Source organism: Paramormyrops kingsleyae, chromosome 16 (genome assembly GCF_048594095.1).
Source record: "Paramormyrops kingsleyae isolate MSU_618 chromosome 16, PKINGS_0.4, whole genome shotgun sequence".
NCBI lineage: Eukaryota > Metazoa > Chordata > Actinopteri > Osteoglossiformes > Mormyridae > Paramormyrops > Paramormyrops kingsleyae.
Genome location: NC_132812.1, coordinates 3,790,521 through 3,808,414, shown reverse-complemented (window position 1 = coordinate 3,808,414; position 17,894 = coordinate 3,790,521). Strand labels below are relative to the sequence as shown.

The window sequence follows — 17,894 nt, the reverse complement described above, 5'->3', positions numbered from 1 at the left end:
CCACTCAATTTTTTTTTATCTGGATTTTTAAATCCTGGTTTTATCCTGCTTCTGCTGGCAGGAGGCTACACTGAGCAGCAGGCTGCTTCCAGGCTCTAAGTTTCTAAGACAGCAGTACACAAAAATAAATCGAAGCAGGAGTCATAGGGAACGACCAAGAACCAGCCAGATAGAGGGCAGAAGAAACTTTCTAATGCCAGAGATGACCGTCAACTTATTCAGCAGTGCCTCATAAATTGGAGGATGACCTCAAGTGACCTTCAAAAGGAATGGGAAACATTATGTGGTGTGAAGTGCACTGCTAGGACAATTCATAACAGGCTCCTAGAAGCAGGACTGAAGACCCAAAAAGCAAGGAAGAAGCCCTTCATCAATGAGAAGCAGGGAAGAGCCAGGCTGGAGTTTGCAGAAAAAAAATATATTTTACACAGGCTCTTACCCATAAATTGAGAAATGAGTAAAACTGAACATTTTGCTATGGTCTCAATTTCTTCCAGAGCTGTATATAGAATTGATCTAGAACATCAATATCACATTATACGTGTTCCATCAAATTTGTAACCACTCATCCTGGGCAGGGTTTGGATACTTCCAGAATAGGATGCCAGTTCACTGCAGGCACAGTCAAACACACAATCATACACTACAGACAATTTAGAGATGCTAGTTAAATGCACCTGTTCAGGACATAATATCTAGAGGAAATCCACACAATACTGGGAGAACATGTAAATTCCACCCACACGAAACAGAGCACTGAACCACTGTATTTGTCATAAATTATTTATACCTCAGTTTGTAACATGTTTAAATGATCAGATTCAGGTTATTTGATAAAATAATTCATTAGTGTGCCACATCATCTGAACCTTTTTCTCAAAGGTATGATTCTGTAAACACCATGCTACATACTGTTATATGTATATCTATACAAGGTGTTGTTTGCCAATTTCACATTTATGCTGCTATAACAATGCAACAAATCTACACAGATATCCATAACAAAGTACTTCAAACTACTCTGCTCCATAACAAAGTATTTCAAACTACTCTGCTTCAAATTTATTTTACTGGGAAGCACATTACATAAAGCCCATGAGTATTCATTTTTATGTTCCGTGATGCCAGGCACATAAACTGCTGCTTCAGCATTGAAATGCATAAGCAGGGATGGTCAATCCTTCAGGTGACACAGGCAGCTGCCTAGGGCGCCAACCACTGAGTGGCTGCTGACTTGCCAGCCAAATATAGGTTTGCCTTGGATAGGGGATGCTGGTGTCGATGCTTGCCTAGGGAGCCACAGTGGCTAGGTACGGCCCTATGAATAAGAACCAAAGGCAGGACGTGGAAAAATAAATTAAACTGATCCCATATAACACCCTTCCTGGTGTGTTTTTCTAAAACATTTAACAAAGGTTTAGCCAGAAGAGCATAATTAACTGACAACTGTTTATACTGCTCACTTGTATGGTCATGCAAAAAAAAAAAATTAATACCTGTCATATTTTAGTACTCTACCAATACTGTGTTACTTTGAATAATTTGAAACCTGCACTCATACTGTATTCATCTGTTTGCTCTGTGTTCTGAGAATAAATTCTTTGTTACCTCTGTCAGCAGTTGTGATGGATTTGGGCTCCTGTTGGTATTGATAGTGCATAGTGCTTTTCTCTTCATTTTTTATAAACCATTTTTTCACACTGTAAACCAAAACATATATAACAGACAATTCATAAAATTATGGATAAATTACCTCAAGTCCACTGTTCCAGTCAATAACTCAGTATGAAAGGCTTGTAGTAAAACGTTTTGGCTATAATAACCAAAATAAAATGGTACTGTTATATTCCAAGAAAATAACATTTTGAAACAATAACACAGATAACACAATAAACTTATTTTATCAACAAAATGAGAAAATGCACTACAAGGAATTAAAATACTGATCAGACGGGTCACGGGTCTTCTCTACTTGTTATGTAATGTATAAGAGTTAGTATCCAGCTGTGCAATTAAACAGAGATAAGAAGGTTATTCGGCAGAATATTCTTTGAAGAAAATAAAATGTAAGTTATATTGTAAAAATATATTCGTAATTTCTTACTATGATGTTATGGGTCTAACATAACGGATACAGGACAAATGTGAGACGCATGACTAACTGAATAATCCTGCAATTCATGTTAGTCATTGTAGCTGTACGGTATAACTAAATGTGGCGATACAATTTAACGTCTCATTTAACACTAATAATGAACACATTCACAATACACAGGCCAGTAAGTCAACCACTGAATAGAAACTGGAAAGCTGCTTTTTAACATATGGGTGAGCTAATCTAAATGTCGAGGCTTTTTGTAAGATGTGTTTTACTTCAAAGGTAGGTAGGTGACATGCTGCTGGTACAAACAAAAAACAAACAAACGATGGGCACGAACACCACCACAAGAGTTTGGTTTGGACACAGCCAAAAGTAAGTTAATATTTTTTCTTGTGCCCATACTGCTAAACAACACAATTTAGCAGAAACACGACGATTACGTGATTTACCTTTAAGGATTCATACTGTATAAATGGTACGTAAACTCGTCTCGTTGTAGGCCCATGTGCAATAATTGAAACTGTCACGAATTCTTTTCGTGTCGTTTTCCTTGTATAAATACCTATAGGATTTGTTGTGATTTCACTGTGTTCCTTATAAATCCCTCGAAAAATTCAGATTCCGCAGATTTAATGCCAACGTGTATCCAGGCGGTCACTAACAAATTATCTCGGCATTGAAACATTTAAAAAAATCGTTATTAAGTCTAAGAACATAAACTACAATATGTCAAACTGTTCAAAAGCTTTTCGTGAATTTCAGCGACTGTTTTATTCGCTAAATGTATTAAGGTTGAAAAGCATTGTGATAACAAGTTTACACACATAAAGAACAAAGAGCGGAGGGGGTTTCTGAATATGGGTCACAGAGTATTGCTGCGCTAGTAGGTCTATATCAGCCCTTTTCCACAATCCCGATCCATTTGACAAGAACTCATATTTATATAATCCCCTCAAAATGTACACTGCGCAACTACTGTTACTGCACTACCTTAGATCCTATATATTTTTTTAAAAGCAATTACTTTGCATCACATATTTTTTTTCACATTTCTTCAGTCTGATTTGCACAAAAGCCAGACCGCATGCGCTTATGAGGCTTTTTTTCTCTTACCACATCCCAGACGTCCTCTAAAAGCGCATGTGCAACCGAGCAACCCTGTTCCTGTCTTACTTGGATATGTTAATATAATAGCTTCTAACAACCAATCAGCGGCAGACGTTGCAGCCATATGGTTATCAAATGTCGCTTGGAGGCGGGACGAAATCCCAAACTAGGGTTAAAACGAGTGAGAAAGACGGTGAGATTTCAGTACAGGGAGAACTAGGAGTAGTCAACTTAGGTCAGTGTTACAGTATTTTTTTCTTTTTTTTTTATTTTAAAAACAAACTTACGTAAAATTGACCTATTAACAACAAGCAACAAAAATCCCTTGTAGACCAACAGTCTTGCCCCACAGGATTTTTGGGTTTATTTAGAATAACTGAGGAAAAGGGGGTTATCTACTCCACTATCCTTAGTTTTTGAAGAATGAGTAAGATAGCCGGCCAACTCGCCAAATGATTACCGAAGCGACAGAGGGCGAACAAAAGATTTTTTTTCTAGTTTGGTCGATTGCACTGACACAAAGTCCATATAGAAGGTGTCATCACCAGCACAATGCCCGTTTTACTTTTTCTGATAGACACGTCCGCTTCCATGAACCAGCGCACCCCTCTGGGTACTACCTATCTGGACATAGCAAAAGGCGCTGTTGAGACTTTCATGAAGGTACCGTAAAATCAGGGTCCATAAACAGCTCCGAGCATCACATGGGGGAGATCGCGCTCGTTTGTTAGTCTCGTGGCAAATGCATGTCCGCTACAGTTTTTCAGCAACCTCGATTATTCTATATCTTTTACATATTCACACAGCTCAGAGCCAGAGATCCAGCGAGCCGAGGAGACCGGTACATGTTGGTGTCCTTCGAGGAGCCTCCCGTTGGAATCAAGGTAACGTGTCCCCGCTGTCAGTAGCCTTTCCTTCGCTTCAGTCTGCTTTTTTCCTGCCCCTAGATCTCTATTCACAATTTACTGTATGATTTCAAAGCAGCATCCGTAACCCGTCTGAAACATGGCCGACATTTTGTTTTAGTGTGCAGCAATGAACTGTGGGTGATGTCTTGGGTGTTCAGATTTCAAGTTGTCAAGTTGGTGTAGAAAAGGGGAGGCGAGATCCACGCGATAGGCCCTGTAACGACCTGTCGTCTAGTTTTCCCTATAAACAGAAGTATCACATGATACTCTTTTTCTTTCTTTTTTTAATTCAAATGTCAGACTGTCACAGTAGGTAAACCCGTATGATACTGTTTCTTTTCAGGAATTCCTTTTTTATTAGCAGTAATCTGGTAGTTATTAATTTTAACTTTTTAAGTGAAATTTATGTTACAGCTGTGGCATTGTAGATAGCAATACTAATGAGGGAGGATGATGAGGATGATTTCTGTCCTCTTCATCAAGGCGGGATGGAAGGAGAATCACGCCACCTTCATGACTGAGCTGAAGAACCTTCAAGCTGTTGGACTCTCCACCATGGGTCAGGCGCTCAGGACATCTTTCGATTTGCTCAATCTCAATAGATTAGTTTCTGGAATAGACAACTATGGACAGGTACGTTGTGTACAATGAAAATTATTCATTAATTTAGTTTCTGTGTGAGGGGAACTACAAACTACAAAAATAGATGTTTTAATACCCAGCCCCCCACCACTCACCCTTCTGAAATTTTCACACAGTATTATAAGCATCACGCACTAGTGTGTCCTCATAAACAGGATCTGAGAGCAGCCTGAAAAGTTTAATACAACAAAACTAGTCTTGCTCATCTTATGCTAACCAAAGTAGGACCTGCCTATTTTTATTAACCCTTGCCCACTGAGTGCCTGTATGAATACCTCCAGTTGCATTTCTTTCCCTGATTAACATCATAGGCATCATTTGCCTAAAAAAGACCCATCCACATCAGGAATACTGTATTTTGTATATTTGGTCTGTTCGTCATCTGGTGTGTTCAATGGAGCCTTTTCTGGTGCCCTTGTCGCTGTAAGACTGGACAGCATTTGTGAGGCACATTTGGCGGTGTACATAATCCTCCTTTTCTTGGTGTTGTAGTCATTGAGGTATCTGACATTTGAACAAGGAGCACCAAAAACGTATGGTGACTATTTGTTAGTTTTCAAGTTACCAGCTATGTATTAACCTCAACCTTTGTCCCTTTTCAGTTAAAAAAAACTGAAATTGCTGAAGTTTATAAAGTGGCAACTGTACTATTACTGACATAGTATAGATCAGAGGCCTGTCTGCTTGTCGTGTCACAGGCACTGAGCTTGACTTTGAGGCTGTTGTCCTTCACTCGTGCTTCCAAGCAAGTCCACCCCACAACTGGTCTGTTGCTGCATCAACAGTCCAGACAGAGAAGCTGCAACTTATGCACTGGTGAAGAGGGAAAAAAAGTTCATATAAGTCATCAAGGCGGGATGGAAGTTCATATGAGTCTTGAGAAATAATATAAATGTGTTGCAGAGAAATAATTATTTATATATACATACAGTACATACACAATTCTTTATTTTAAAAATGCGATGCAATACCTTTATTATCATTGTACAACGACATTTTGACATTATTAAAATGTTTAAAATGTTTCACAACATTGCTTAGCAGAGGCACAGTTTTTTTTGTATTTATTTTACTGCACTAGTTCTTGCTTTGCCTCCCGGCCTTCACAGGTCAGGCCTCCCGGCCTTCACAGGTCACTGGCCAATCCCTTTGCCATACTTTAGGTCATTGTTCTCTCCTGCTCACCCCCCCCCCCCCCCCCCCCCACACACACACACACACACACACACACACACACACACACACACACACACACACACACACACACACACACACACATGCTGTCTGTTTCTCTGCTCTTCAGTGTGGTCTCAATATTAATAATAGGTCAGGAGTCTGTTCACACCCCCCCCCTCCCGACACGGTGGATGAGATGGGCTGCAGTGAGTACCAGAGAAAGATAATGTGACACAATCCTAGAGGCTCATGGGTATGGTGACATTTCTGTCCCAGCCACTCTTTTCTTTTTTTTTTCTTTTTTCTTCATCTGCTCTTTTTCTCTCTGTTCTCTTTGCTGTATTCTGCCCCTCCCTGCTTCTCTTGGTCCTGTGCTTTGGGGAGGCTTGTTGCCTTGGGTAGCATGTGGTGTTGTGATAAGTGAGCCAGCATTGTGACCTGCTGATGTCGCACAGCTTCTGTAGTCACCTTTCAGTTTCAGGGATAGAGCAAGAAGGCATTTAATCTCTGTTCATTTTTTTTCCCCTTTATGACAGCGATCGCTGCCTTGTTTAAAAACGTATACCGTAATTTGAAGGAGTTTTGTAGCCTTTGTTGTAATGGGAAATCAGCTGACTGGTATAGCAGTACCCAGTCCCAGGTACTTTAAAGCCTCCTAGTGACTTTGCACCCTTGGTTTGGGCATCGTCTTCTGACATGGGCAGGTTGTCATGCCCTTTAGGTCTGTAGTTTACAGTGACTGGCAGGGATAAGCATTTCAGTCATTTTCTTTGCATTGTTTACCAAATGAGTTACTTATGGTTACTTGTTATAGATTTTGGGTGCTATAGTAATTATAATAATGTTGAGATTCAACAGTTCTGTTAGTGAGAGTGTTTGACGGTGTATTTGTGTACCTGTGTCTGCTCATGTCTCAGGCTGCTCTGTAGCTGCACTCCCTCTGGCCATGTGCCTCTGTGCTCCCCTGATGCTCATTAGTGATAAGCCCTGGCTACACACACTCTCCTGACAGATGTGGCCTCTGCCCTGCCTTCCAGTTTGTCCTTACTCGGCTACCGTAGTTTCATATAGTAGTGAACTGCTCAGATTGTGAGACCACATTCATGTCTATGCTGGCCTTCACTCCAGTTCCCTTAGCCCCCATAGTCAGTCCTCATATGTGCATTTTATACCTGGATTGATGGTCCTACTTATTTACTAGTGTCTTTGTGTATTACTCTGTTTATATTTGGTGGGCAGAACCGGACACGCACAGGAAACCAGCTTGCCCGTCTTGTTCTATGTCTGATTAGTCTGTGAAACGTTACTGTTTGTGTGAATGAGTCTGGTACAGCAGAGGTGGCGTGTGAAGGTGCACAGAGAGCTCCTTTAGGAGGAGTTCACAGCCCCGGAGAGCAAGCGTGTTTGTGTGCTGCTGCCATCTGGCAGCTTGTGGGAGCTGTGTGTGTGTGTGTGTCTGCGTGGGCTTGTGTGCTTAGCAAGCGGGCTGCATGTTCCCACATTTAACTCTCTTCCACTCAGGGACGTAACCCCTTCTTCCTGGAACCCTCGGTCATCATTGCCATCACGGATGGAGGCCGACTAACCAGCAGCTGCGGGGTGCAGGATGAGGTAATGAACAGCATACCATCGCCATGGAGACAGTCGCAGGAAATCTTGTGACATTAGCAGTGGGTTGGTGCTGAGCAGTAACTGTTGTGGGTTCAAGTCCTTGAAAAGTCCTCTGCCCCAAATCACTTATGCAAGATTCTTCAAGGTAGTGTGCAGCATATCTGGGTAGATGGTCAGATAGGTAAAATTGTCAGGCTTGTGGAATGTGCATCAGCTTTACCGCAAAATGATAAAGATGTTCTTTTCCTTCCAAGCCGATTCTCCCTGCCGTTCCTAATGTGATTGCATGCCATCTGTGGTCCTCCTGCCCCTTCACCAGCTGCACCTGCCCCTCACCACGCCCCTTCCGGGCAGCGAGCTGACCAAGGAGCCGTTCCGCTGGGACCAGCGTCTCTTTGCCCTGGTGCTGCGCATCGCAGGCCATACCTCAGCAGAGGTGGAGCCTTTGGGGGGGGTGCCCTGTGATGACTCTGCCATCACCCCCATGTGTGATGTCACTGGAGGTAAGGAGTGGTGGTGGTGGCGGCTGGTGGGGGGGGGGGGGGGGGGTATGGGGATGTTGGCTCTGTGCTTCCTGGGGACGAATGATGAATGAGAAATAAAATCCTTTTTAGATGCTGCTTGTTGCCTGGGTTATGGGGGAGGAGTGTATTTAAAAGAATCTGTTATGAAAAGTTCACAGCCTTTGTGTCTGACTCAATCACTTCACTTAAGAGTAAAAGTAAAAGTGGTATGGTTGGTATTTTGAAAAGCTGCTAAAGTGGACTCTGATGTGGCCAAACTGCTGGGTTGGGATGGATACGCAGGGATTTGGGCGCAGGCTTCCTGCCTCTGGTTTTGTAGACCGTGTGGGTGTTGGCTTGTCTTGGCCAGCTATGGCACCTGCAGGCTGATCTACACGCTCGCCTTGGCAGGGCGCTCCTACAGCGTGTTCTCCCAGCGCATGCTGAGCCAGTGTTTGGAGTCGCTGGTGCAGAAGGTCCAGAGTGGAGTGGTCATCAATTTTGAGAAGACAGGGCCAGACCCCTTGCCTGTGGAAGGTAGTAATGGGACGTCTGCATTGTGTGTGCCCCTCCTGTGGGTTTTCCTTACTTAGTTGGCCCCGCCCCCTTGTTTGTTGTCTCTATTGCCCCCCAACTTCCTTCCCCATATGTTTCTGTCCCTCTTCCATCCTGCAGATGGCCCTGGTGAAGTGCCCAAACCTGGCACGCAGCCTTGGCACTGCAGCCACAGGCTGATCTATGTACGCCCTAACCTGAAGACGGGTGTCCCCCTTGGCCACTGGCCTATCCCCGAGGCCTTCTGGCCGGACCAGAACTCACCCACGTTGGTAAGGTTACGACTGAGGGGATGTTAGTGGGAACTCTTGTCTCATAATGAGCTCTGAGGCTCTGTGTGTGACCGTATGAGAGAGACAAACTTTCTAAATGACTGTTTCCCGCCCCCTCCAGCCCCCGCGCTCCGCCCACCCACATGTGCGATTCTCCTGCGTTGATACAGAACCCATGGTAGTGGACAAACTGCCTTTCGACAAATATGAGCTGGAACCCTCGCCCCTCACTCGGTACATCTTGGAGAGGAAGTCACCCCACACCTGCTGGCAGGTACTCCTCTCCCGGGCTCCTAGGGCCCCCGCTAGGGCTGGGCGATATCATATCGATATTGCATCGTGCATGTGCAATACTCACTAGGGCTTCAGATGACAGGCGCAACATTTGGCCATGCGCCAGCTTTTCGGTGCTATACGGACATTTATTTACGCCCACAATTTAAGCAGTTTAGTAGTACGGCTAAAATATTAATGAGGCTTTGTATGACGTCCAAAAGTCGTTTTTAGTATAAATATGGCATATCCTTACGTTTAATAAATGTGTCAGACTTTGAACTGCAAAAAGAACCACAACACCTCTGACGTCTTTTTACGTTGTTTATCCACAAGATCTCCTCTTTTAAAAGATGTTGTGGCTGCTCTTCTTCACCGCGACTTCAGTCCTTATTGCACTGAGGTATACCAAACTGTAGTATACCAAACTGTAGTATAGCAAAACGGTATTATGTGGGGTGCTCCGCTAATCGAATTTATGAAACATAAAGTTTATACAGATTACTAACTTTTGGATATCACAAAACGCATCTCATTAATAATTAAGCCATACTACTAATCCTCTTACCAAGTTATGGGCGTAAATTAATGTCCGTATAGCACCGAAAAGCTGGCGTCCGGCCAAATTCTTCATCTGTCATCTGAAGCCCTGGTGATTACTGTGCATGTGCGATATAATATCGATATATCGCCCAGCCCTAGCCCCCGCCTCCTCCCCAGGGGTTCAGCCTCTGCCAGTCAGATCTGCTCATGTTGCTGGGTTACGTTTGTAACCCAGCATGCAGTTTTGATTAGGAAGTGCTTAACTTTAAGATAGTAGATACCAATGAGCACCACTATTGTATCAGTGTCCTGCCTTAGAATACGTTTGAATTGACAGTTCTAAGCAAACCATAGTTTACCTCCCAAAGGGACTGGATTATAGATGAAAGCAATGCAGATAGATGGTGAACCGCAGGCCTGGCGACCCACGCGGCCTCATTTCTGACCTCAGCTGTCAGCTGCTGAATTAGTTGTTACTGGATCAGGTGTGTAATTGGTATTAAATCTGAAAAACTAAGCTGCAGGTGACAGACCTCCCAGGAGGCCACCCAGTCTACCGGCCATGTTTGCGCCAGACACCTCGTGCTGTTGCCATGACACTGATGGGGTTGGATCAATGTCAACACATTACCATGCTGTCTAAGTTCCTGTCCACTGCAAAAAATCAGCTGCTATTTTGTCAAGTGAGGGGCTTGTATATTATACTCCAGTAATCAGACTCCTCCTCTTTATTAGAACCAATATGGGCAGAAACCAAGAGGTTTAACAATTTTTCAGAAGTATTTTTTTGTTTTAAACTTCATTCTGTTATTAGTAATCAGCAGAGGCTAGCTTTAAATGAATGCTTAATGGCCCAAGGAAAAAAACCCATGAGCTATACAAAAGGAATACAGATTAACTCTACAATACTTACAAATGCTGATTTTTATTATCCATAAGTCATTTGCACCTGTGTTAGGCTTTGAGTTAATTTTCTCTGTTTGGACCCACAGACTGTGAGTCCAGGCTGTTGACCCTTATTAAGCAGCCAGATCAGATGGTGATGCCTTTGGCTTTTTGACGCTCCTGTGGCTTGTTCCTTCCGTAGGTGTTTGTGTGCAACAGTGCCAAGTACAGCGACCTGGGCCAGCCCTTCGGCTACCTGAAAGCCAGCACGGCCCTTAGCTGCGTCAACCTCTTCGTCATGCCCTACGATTACCCAGTGCTCCTGCCTCTGCTGGGTGAGTGAGATGGGAAGGCATACCCCCCCCCCTCCCCAGCCCGGCACCCATGCACAGATCCCCTCTTACTGATTTTCCCTCGGCCGTTGCAGACGACCTGTTCAAGGTGCACAAACTGAAGGCGACTCTGAAGTGGCGGCAGGCATTCGAGAGCTATCTGAAGACCATGCCCCCCTACTACATCGGCGTGAGTAGCCAGACCTTAGGTGTTCAACAGGGTTCAGTCCTTGGGCCCGTCCTCCTGTTTATTACACTGATTCACGTCAAGTGACACAGTTATGGCACATTTGTAATATGTTCTCCCAAACTCTACTGTGAAATGTGAAAAATGTCTATTACATTTTACTTGTAATTAAGCTATGAATCTTGCAGTCGTGGTAATAGGTCCAGTTCGAGGTTAAGTCAAAAATGTGAGTGGTGTGTAGTATGCTTGTCCCTTAACCCTAACCCTTCCCTTTCACTTGCAGCCCTTACGCAAGGCACTAAGGATGATGGGAGCACCCAACCTACTAGCAGACAACATGGAGTATGGTCTGAGCTACAGCGTAGTCTCCTACCTGAAAAAGCTGAGTCAGCAGGTATGGTCCATCCGCCCGTGCCTTTGGCAAAGCACACTTCACATCTGTGATGTAAACATGGGTGACGATAGTCACTGTGCCTCCATCTATCCAGCTGTCTTCAAACTACTGACTGTTGCGTAAGCAGCATGCCAAGCAGGTCAGACAAGACCTCCTTCCAAGGCCACTGACTGTAGCTCCTTCTGGGGTTTTCTCAGGCATTCCCAAGACAGATGGGAGATATAATCCCTTCAGCGTCTCCTGAATCTGCCTCATCACCTAGTGGGACATACACAGAACAGCTCCATTATGAGCCATTTAATTTTAGCCTTAAAAAGACTCTTTCAGTTTACATCTTGACGTAGTTGTGAAGCTTGCTTTCAGATTTGTACATTTGACAGGTATACTCAAATATCACATGTGCCAGAGTGTTTTGCCTTTTGCTAACGTTGTCTGTTCAAATATGTATCTTTGGTCGCATCAGGGTGGACCATAGACTGTGTATGTGTATGTGTGCCTGTCCCTATCAATATAGTTATATGCAGAATCATTTTTTCTGATCTGTACTTGTTCTGACCCGGTTTCCCTTGTGGTGTAATTTCCTCTCTGCTCAGACCAAACTGGAAGCAGAGCGTGTTGTTGCCTCTATAGGGAAGAAGGCTGTTCTTGAAAGTGGGACCAAGGTTCGGTGCCGGGCTAACAGCCTATCACTGGCTCACCATGGGAACTTTGTGCGGCTGCTGCAAGTCATTGTGGGTGAGAGCAGTGTCTGCCCTGAGGAGCTCAACCCCAAGGAATTTGCCGGATTTCAACTTGCAACACTCAATAAGGTGAGCTTACCATAATTATGCCACTTGATACTGCTTCTGTACATCTAAAGCCCCACTCACTTTCACTTACTAGGTCAAACGTGGTTATATCTGGCTGTCCTGATCCCACCTAGGTCCCTTCACTTCAGTTGATTAGCCCTTTATTTGAGGTACCTACCAAGTGTAAAAATAGGGTGTTTACTCTTCTGTTTTATGAGTCTATGCACTAAGCTAGGACCAGCTTAGGGTTTTTCTAACAGCCCTGCTTTGTCAGGATGAGTCCATAGAAGCTTTACCACCATAGGAACCGTTTTTCAGGAACTAGGAACTTCTGTTGCCTTGGCACTACAGGAACTCTGCTCAATTGTAATTCCTCAGAGGTGGTTCCTGAACCTTTTTTTTTTTAGTCCATACTCTAGAGTAGGTACTTTTCACTTGACCACGGTCCAGTCCCACCCTACGGAAATAACCATCCATCTGCTGCAGCCAGATGTTACATGGGTGTCCCCTCAGTCTGGTCAAGCCCCTTGAGATCCTGCGAGCCAGAAGTGTGTGTGGGGGGGGTGGGGGGAGATAAAAGTATTGGAGCAGTAATTGAGCATGTGGAATTTTTTTGTAACTCACTTGCATGAAATGCATTAATGAAAACCTTTTGTTTGTCTCCATATTTCTGTATCGGAAAATTTGATCAATTCGAGACAAATCAGTTTTTTTCAGACCACGTGAGCTTTTTGTGTCTCTCATGCTTATTTAGCATAAAGGTCCCAGTTCCTGTTGTGCGATAGGAAAATGAAAGTGGCCAGGAGCTACAAAAGTTTGTCAAGATGGTCCAGCAGCTCAGAACCAGGAATTAGGTTCCTGGACTTTGATGGGAAAGCGCCTCATGATTCTGATCTTATTCATTCCCCATGCTACTCAACCTGGCCCACCATTCCAGAGTATGAAGCCCCAGAGTTTTCGCAATGCTTATGACATCCCACGGAGACAACTACTGGACCAGCTCAGCCGTATGAGAAGGAACCTACTAAAAGCCGCCACCAGAACTTTTCAGAGCCAGGACCCAGGTAAGTGTAGTCGGACCCAGCTGAGCCTTTGGGGCAGGGCACCTAACCCAGCTTCCATACGTGTGATAGTACTATACTTGATATATGTAAATTGCATAATCAAATTGCTACTGCACTAACAGTTATGACTGGTGGTTACTGATTCAGCATAGTGCTACAGACATGCTGCTCTCAGCTTATGTAATTTTATACCTAAGGGGTGAAAACCACATTCTTCATAAATTCATGGAGTCCAATGAGGACCTCTCCCTGTAAATAATATGAAACTGTCAGCAGAGAAGCCAGTGCCGTGACTCTCTGGGGGTCAGCGGTTAGCAGTAGAGAATGCATATTATGATTGTTGTTTTAGTGGGATCTTGTAGAGTCCATGTACACTGAGTGCTGGTCATGCATCCTTTCAGATCAGCTGCACAGCATTGCCATTGCTGAGATGGGCAACTACCAGGACTTCCTGAAACACGTGGTCCCACCTCTGAGGGAGGCAGATGCTGACCAGCCCAAGCGCCTGCACACCTTTGGGAACCCCTTTAAACTGGACAAGAAGGTAAAGGTGTGCACTTCCAAGCCTTACAAAGTGCTGAGGCGTGTTTGTCATTTGCAGAGCAAACAAAAAGCGACATTCCCTTTGGACCATCCTCAGTAATGATTAGCATGCTTGTTCTAGTAAAGGGAGGTATCCTAGTGTCTATCCCAGCACCATCCCAGCCTTAATGTTTACTCACATGGTGGGTGTATTTTGATGGTTGTTCTGATTGGTTTCTTATGCATGTGTCACAGCACCTGGTCCATGTTTATGAGAATCTAGGACCCATTGCCTTTTCACTTGCTCTTCCTGACAGGGAATGATGATCGACGAGGCAGATGAGTTTGTTTCCAGCCCCCAGAATAAGCCCAAGCGGCCAGGCGACTCTGGCATGCTGGGAGGTGCTACTGCCCCTAAGAGGCGGAGGTGCATGTCCCCGCTGCTCCGGCCAGGGCGTGGCTACACCCCACCTGTTCTCAGCAACCATGCTGGTGGGCGGAGCTCCCCAACACCTCCCAGTGCCCCACCTATGCCAGCAAGCCCCCAAGCTCCAGTTCCATGTGCCAAACTGCTTCCCTCCCCCAGAGGTGAGTCTATGCCTCTCCCCCAGTCCTCCTTGGGACACCATCTGCTAACTGAGTCACAAAGTATTTGATCAGAAAAGAGAATGCAGTCCTATGTGAGGACTTGGTATAAACTTGATATTAGTGTAGCTGAGGCCCTGTTCAATTTTACCCTGCCCTATTCTATATTCAGTGTACGGACATGGTGACCTATGAGACTGGATTTCTTTGAATTTGTGAAGTTGCCAGTTTTGTAAGCAGCCTGAAGTTCTTTTTAATAATGGAAGTAATGGGAATTGCTGTGTTCTTAATGGTCCTTTACAAATGGACACCATATGGGGTTCTGCTGTTGTGACGAAAGGTGCAGGTAAATATACAATTTAATGGAATAAGCTTCGCTCCCTTGCAGTGTCTGACACCAACCATGGCATTGATGACGGGGTCTTTGGGAACCACATGGGCAACCACTACAGCCCTGAGGGGCCACCGGCCCCCGAAGATGATGCGCTGCTGCAGGTATCACCATACCTGGCAAGTGTGGCAGATGAGCGACAGAACGGAGACGAGCCGCCAGGGGACAGCCGGGTCGCCGATTCCCTGGGCCGACCCACCCCCAGCCAGCTAAAGAAGCTGCATGAGGCCGAGGCCCAGGGGCGCAACGCCGAGCTCAAGCTCCTCATCACCCGAGAAATCCGCAAGCCGGGTCGACGTACGTGCTGACCGACGGGATGAATGTGGACCAGATATCGACTTGAAATGTGAATCTCTGTAGCTTTTTGTAGTGGATGAATTTGTACTGGGAGAGACGACACCCATGTCTGCTGTTTTTATTTGCTTCTTTAGGCTATGAGAAGATCTTCTACTTCCTGAAACAGCTCCGCGGCAGCCTCAGTGTGCGACTGATATTCCTGCAGAACATAATCAAAGAGGCCGGCAGGTGCACCATTAAGCTTTCTTGAGTTTCATCATTAGGGTGACTGTGCCTGTAATTATCATGTTACATAAGTGTATCTACAGAAGCACATATAATTGGCCATTTATGATGGAGATGTTATAGAAGCTGCAGCCCGTACCATCCAGCCCTTAAAACTCTTCCCCCTCCTTAGGTTTAAGAAGCGGGTCCTGGTTGAGCAGCTACAGAGCTTCCTGGAGGAGATCCACATGGAGGCAGATCACAAGAACCACATACATGGATGTTAAGTGTGCCATGTGTTCTGATCGCAGTCCTCCCTCGCTCTTCCAGCCCTGCCGTCTTCCTGGGACCTCATGAATGCATGTCTCGTGGGAGCTACTGTTACATGCTGGGCTTCTGGAGAGGCACAGAAGTACATTACAGACTGGGTGTAATCAACGTGTGATACTCAAGACAGGAAGTGGCAGAGAACTTCCACATGGGGCTGTAAACGCTTGTGTGTTTTTTTTTATTTTTTATTTTTTTCCTTTTCTGAGAGGTTTGTTCTGTCTTGTTACTGCCTCTGTTACAGTGCTGCTGCTGGTGGTTCTGGTGGTACATCAGTATACTGTGGCTGTTACCACGATGCTTGGGCTCCTAGAGTGCAGAGTGGTTCTACTGCGACTTGTCGCATAGGAGTCCCTACCCTGGGCATGTAGCCTCTCCATGCTGTAGGAACAACATTTTCCCCTCCATTGGGATAATGGTGAAGCATAGCGAACCTGCAGCCACCGGGTGAATCCCTACATATCTGCCAGTAGGACTGGATTGTCTTGTGGTCTCCACATGCCTGATTTGTGGATTTCATTTATATCCACTGATGAAATTGCACTCTTACCATATCCACCAATGGGGTGATAGGTGCTGCACTAGGAGGTTACTCACAGGAAGGTGGAGATTGCTGTGTCAGAATTGCCTGTGAAGTTGCTTTCTCTGTTGTGATGATGCTGTCTGAGACTGACATCACACCATCAGACCCTCTTAAAAAAGTTAACTTTGTTTGTTGGTCACACTTTATTGTGCCCCCCGCAAACACTCACACAAACACATCTGACCAAAATACAACACTCTCGTAAAAGAATATTGATGAAAGGATATTGACTCCCTCGATGTTCAACTTTTTAAAGAAATTTTAGGTTCTTGACGTTTTAATTTACAGCAAGTGCTTTGAGGCACGTCTGTCTTGGGAAGCAGTATTGTTTTCGGAAATCTCTTTGGTGGGGGAGACCAGTTGACCTTCTGCAGGTGGTCGCCAAGTGCTGAAACTCTCCCTTCCCATTTACCTTAGCTACACCATCCAACACAGGGACCAAATCTTTGCCATACTTGTCAATTTTTGTAAAATTTCAGATGCTATCAAATAAAGTATTTTCAATATATTGTATCTGTGTAAATAGTTTTCAGAGATATTTAAAGTGCTATATAATGAGTTGCGCTTTTCTAAGTATTTACACAAATAAAACTCCTTTCTATTTTACACCCTGACTGGTGGTTGTAAATGAACTATTTCAAGCAAATTCATTTTTTTCCAACTTATGAGTGTGAATTAAAAAAAAAAAAACAAAAAAAAAAACAGATGCATGAGCGGTGGAATGAAAAGATAATGGATCAATCCTGAAACTGGCTTTAGGAACATGGAACATAGGCCCTCTGGAGGGAAAGGAGCCTGAGCTAATGTGGGAGGTAGAGATATACCATCTAGATAAAGTCAAGCTCACCTCAATGTGTGGCTCAGTCTCTGGAACCAAACCCCCAGAGTGTGACAGGACTCCATTCAACTCTGAAGTTGCCCTGGTGAATAGGCGCCAGCCAGGTGTGGGTCTACTTAAGCCCCCTACCCCCCAGTTTGATACCAGTATGTTGCAGCACACTCAAAATGCTTAAATACAGACTTCACTAGCTCCCCAATCCTGTCGCTTCCCTTAGATCAGGGGTGGGCAATCTTATCTGCAAAGAACTGGTGTTTATGCAGATTTTCGCTGCAACTCCCTAATTCGGTCACTAATTAGAGGCCTGACTTACTGAAGAGTCCTCACACCTGGGTTTGAACAGCTGCCCTAAAGGTTACCCCAAAAACCTCCATGCACACCCCTGCCCTAGATCCTAGTTTGTTTCGCTTCCCGTTCTCTCTGCCCTGGGCTGAGCCCACCTGCATGTCCTGCTACTTTTAATGCATTATACCAGGTTAGTACTGTCTCACTCATACAGACTAACAAGCATAAAAAAAAAAAAACTACCATAGAATCAGGTGTTTTCTGCTTGGGTTGGGCCGTGCCCTGCAGGTCACTATGCCTCTCCTCAGGCCCGCTTCTGGTATGCGGTGGGTCCAGCCTGACAGTGTCTGTGGGGAACGTGGGGTGACTCATTGGCACTTGGCTGAGTACAGGGATGTCGCGCATAACGGCTGACTAACCACCTTTCTCCCCTTTTTCTTCCTTCAGTTAATTTTGTCAGTTTATTTTTCCTCTCTATCTCTTGTCTAATTTCTATATCTCCTTGCATCCATTTTTTCCAT

General features: G+C 44.7%; 1 protein-coding gene and 1 long non-coding RNA gene across 4 annotated transcripts; one reads left to right on the top strand and one right to left on the bottom strand.

Annotated features, from left to right (window-relative positions):
* Positions 1-751: 751 nt before the first annotated feature.
* On the bottom strand, positions 752-3,326 carry LOC111854125 (uncharacterized). 2 transcript variants are annotated; one of them, XR_002840617.2, is made up of 3 exons: positions 3,215-3,326; positions 1,609-1,700; positions 752-1,318 (listed from the first exon to the last, which is right to left on the bottom strand). It is a non-coding gene; the product is annotated as an uncharacterized lncRNA (long non-coding RNA). The 2 variants fall into 2 exon arrangements; XR_002840618.2 differs by having other exon boundaries at positions 2,551-3,264.
* Positions 2,441-16,856, top strand: ints6 (integrator complex subunit 6). 2 transcript variants are annotated; one of them, XM_023831753.2, is made up of 19 exons: positions 3,329-3,443; positions 3,786-3,871; positions 4,015-4,092; positions 4,600-4,749; positions 7,456-7,545; positions 7,865-8,048; positions 8,460-8,585; positions 8,724-8,875; positions 8,997-9,149; positions 10,779-10,911; positions 11,004-11,098; positions 11,379-11,489; positions 12,083-12,298; positions 13,215-13,341; positions 13,743-13,885; positions 14,181-14,451; positions 14,837-15,136; positions 15,271-15,364; positions 15,534-16,856. In XM_023831753.2, the coding sequence occupies exons 1-19, from the start codon at positions 3,344-3,346 to the stop codon at positions 15,625-15,627; spliced, it is 2,703 nt and encodes a 900-aa protein (XP_023687521.2). In that variant the 5' UTR covers positions 3,329-3,343; the 3' UTR covers positions 15,628-16,856. The 2 variants fall into 2 exon arrangements, with proteins under 2 accessions (XP_023687522.2, XP_023687521.2); XM_023831754.2 differs by lacking the exons at positions 3,329-3,443; positions 3,786-3,871 and adding an exon at positions 2,441-2,473.
* The last annotated feature ends 1,038 nt before the right edge of the window (positions 16,857-17,894 follow it).

Bases quoted from the DNA above. Each gene is read 5' to 3' on its own strand.
- ints6 (XM_023831753.2), top strand. From the start codon at position 3,344: ATGTCGCTTGGAGGCGGGACGAAATCCCAAACTAGGGTTAAAACGAGT. The intron at 3,872-4,014 runs GTACCGTAAAAT...ATATTCACACAG, and splicing joins CTGTTGAGACTTTCATGAAG to CTCAGAGCCAGAGATCCAGC. The intron at 8,586-8,723 runs GTAGTAATGGGA...TCCATCCTGCAG, and splicing joins AGACCCCTTGCCTGTGGAAG to ATGGCCCTGGTGAAGTGCCC.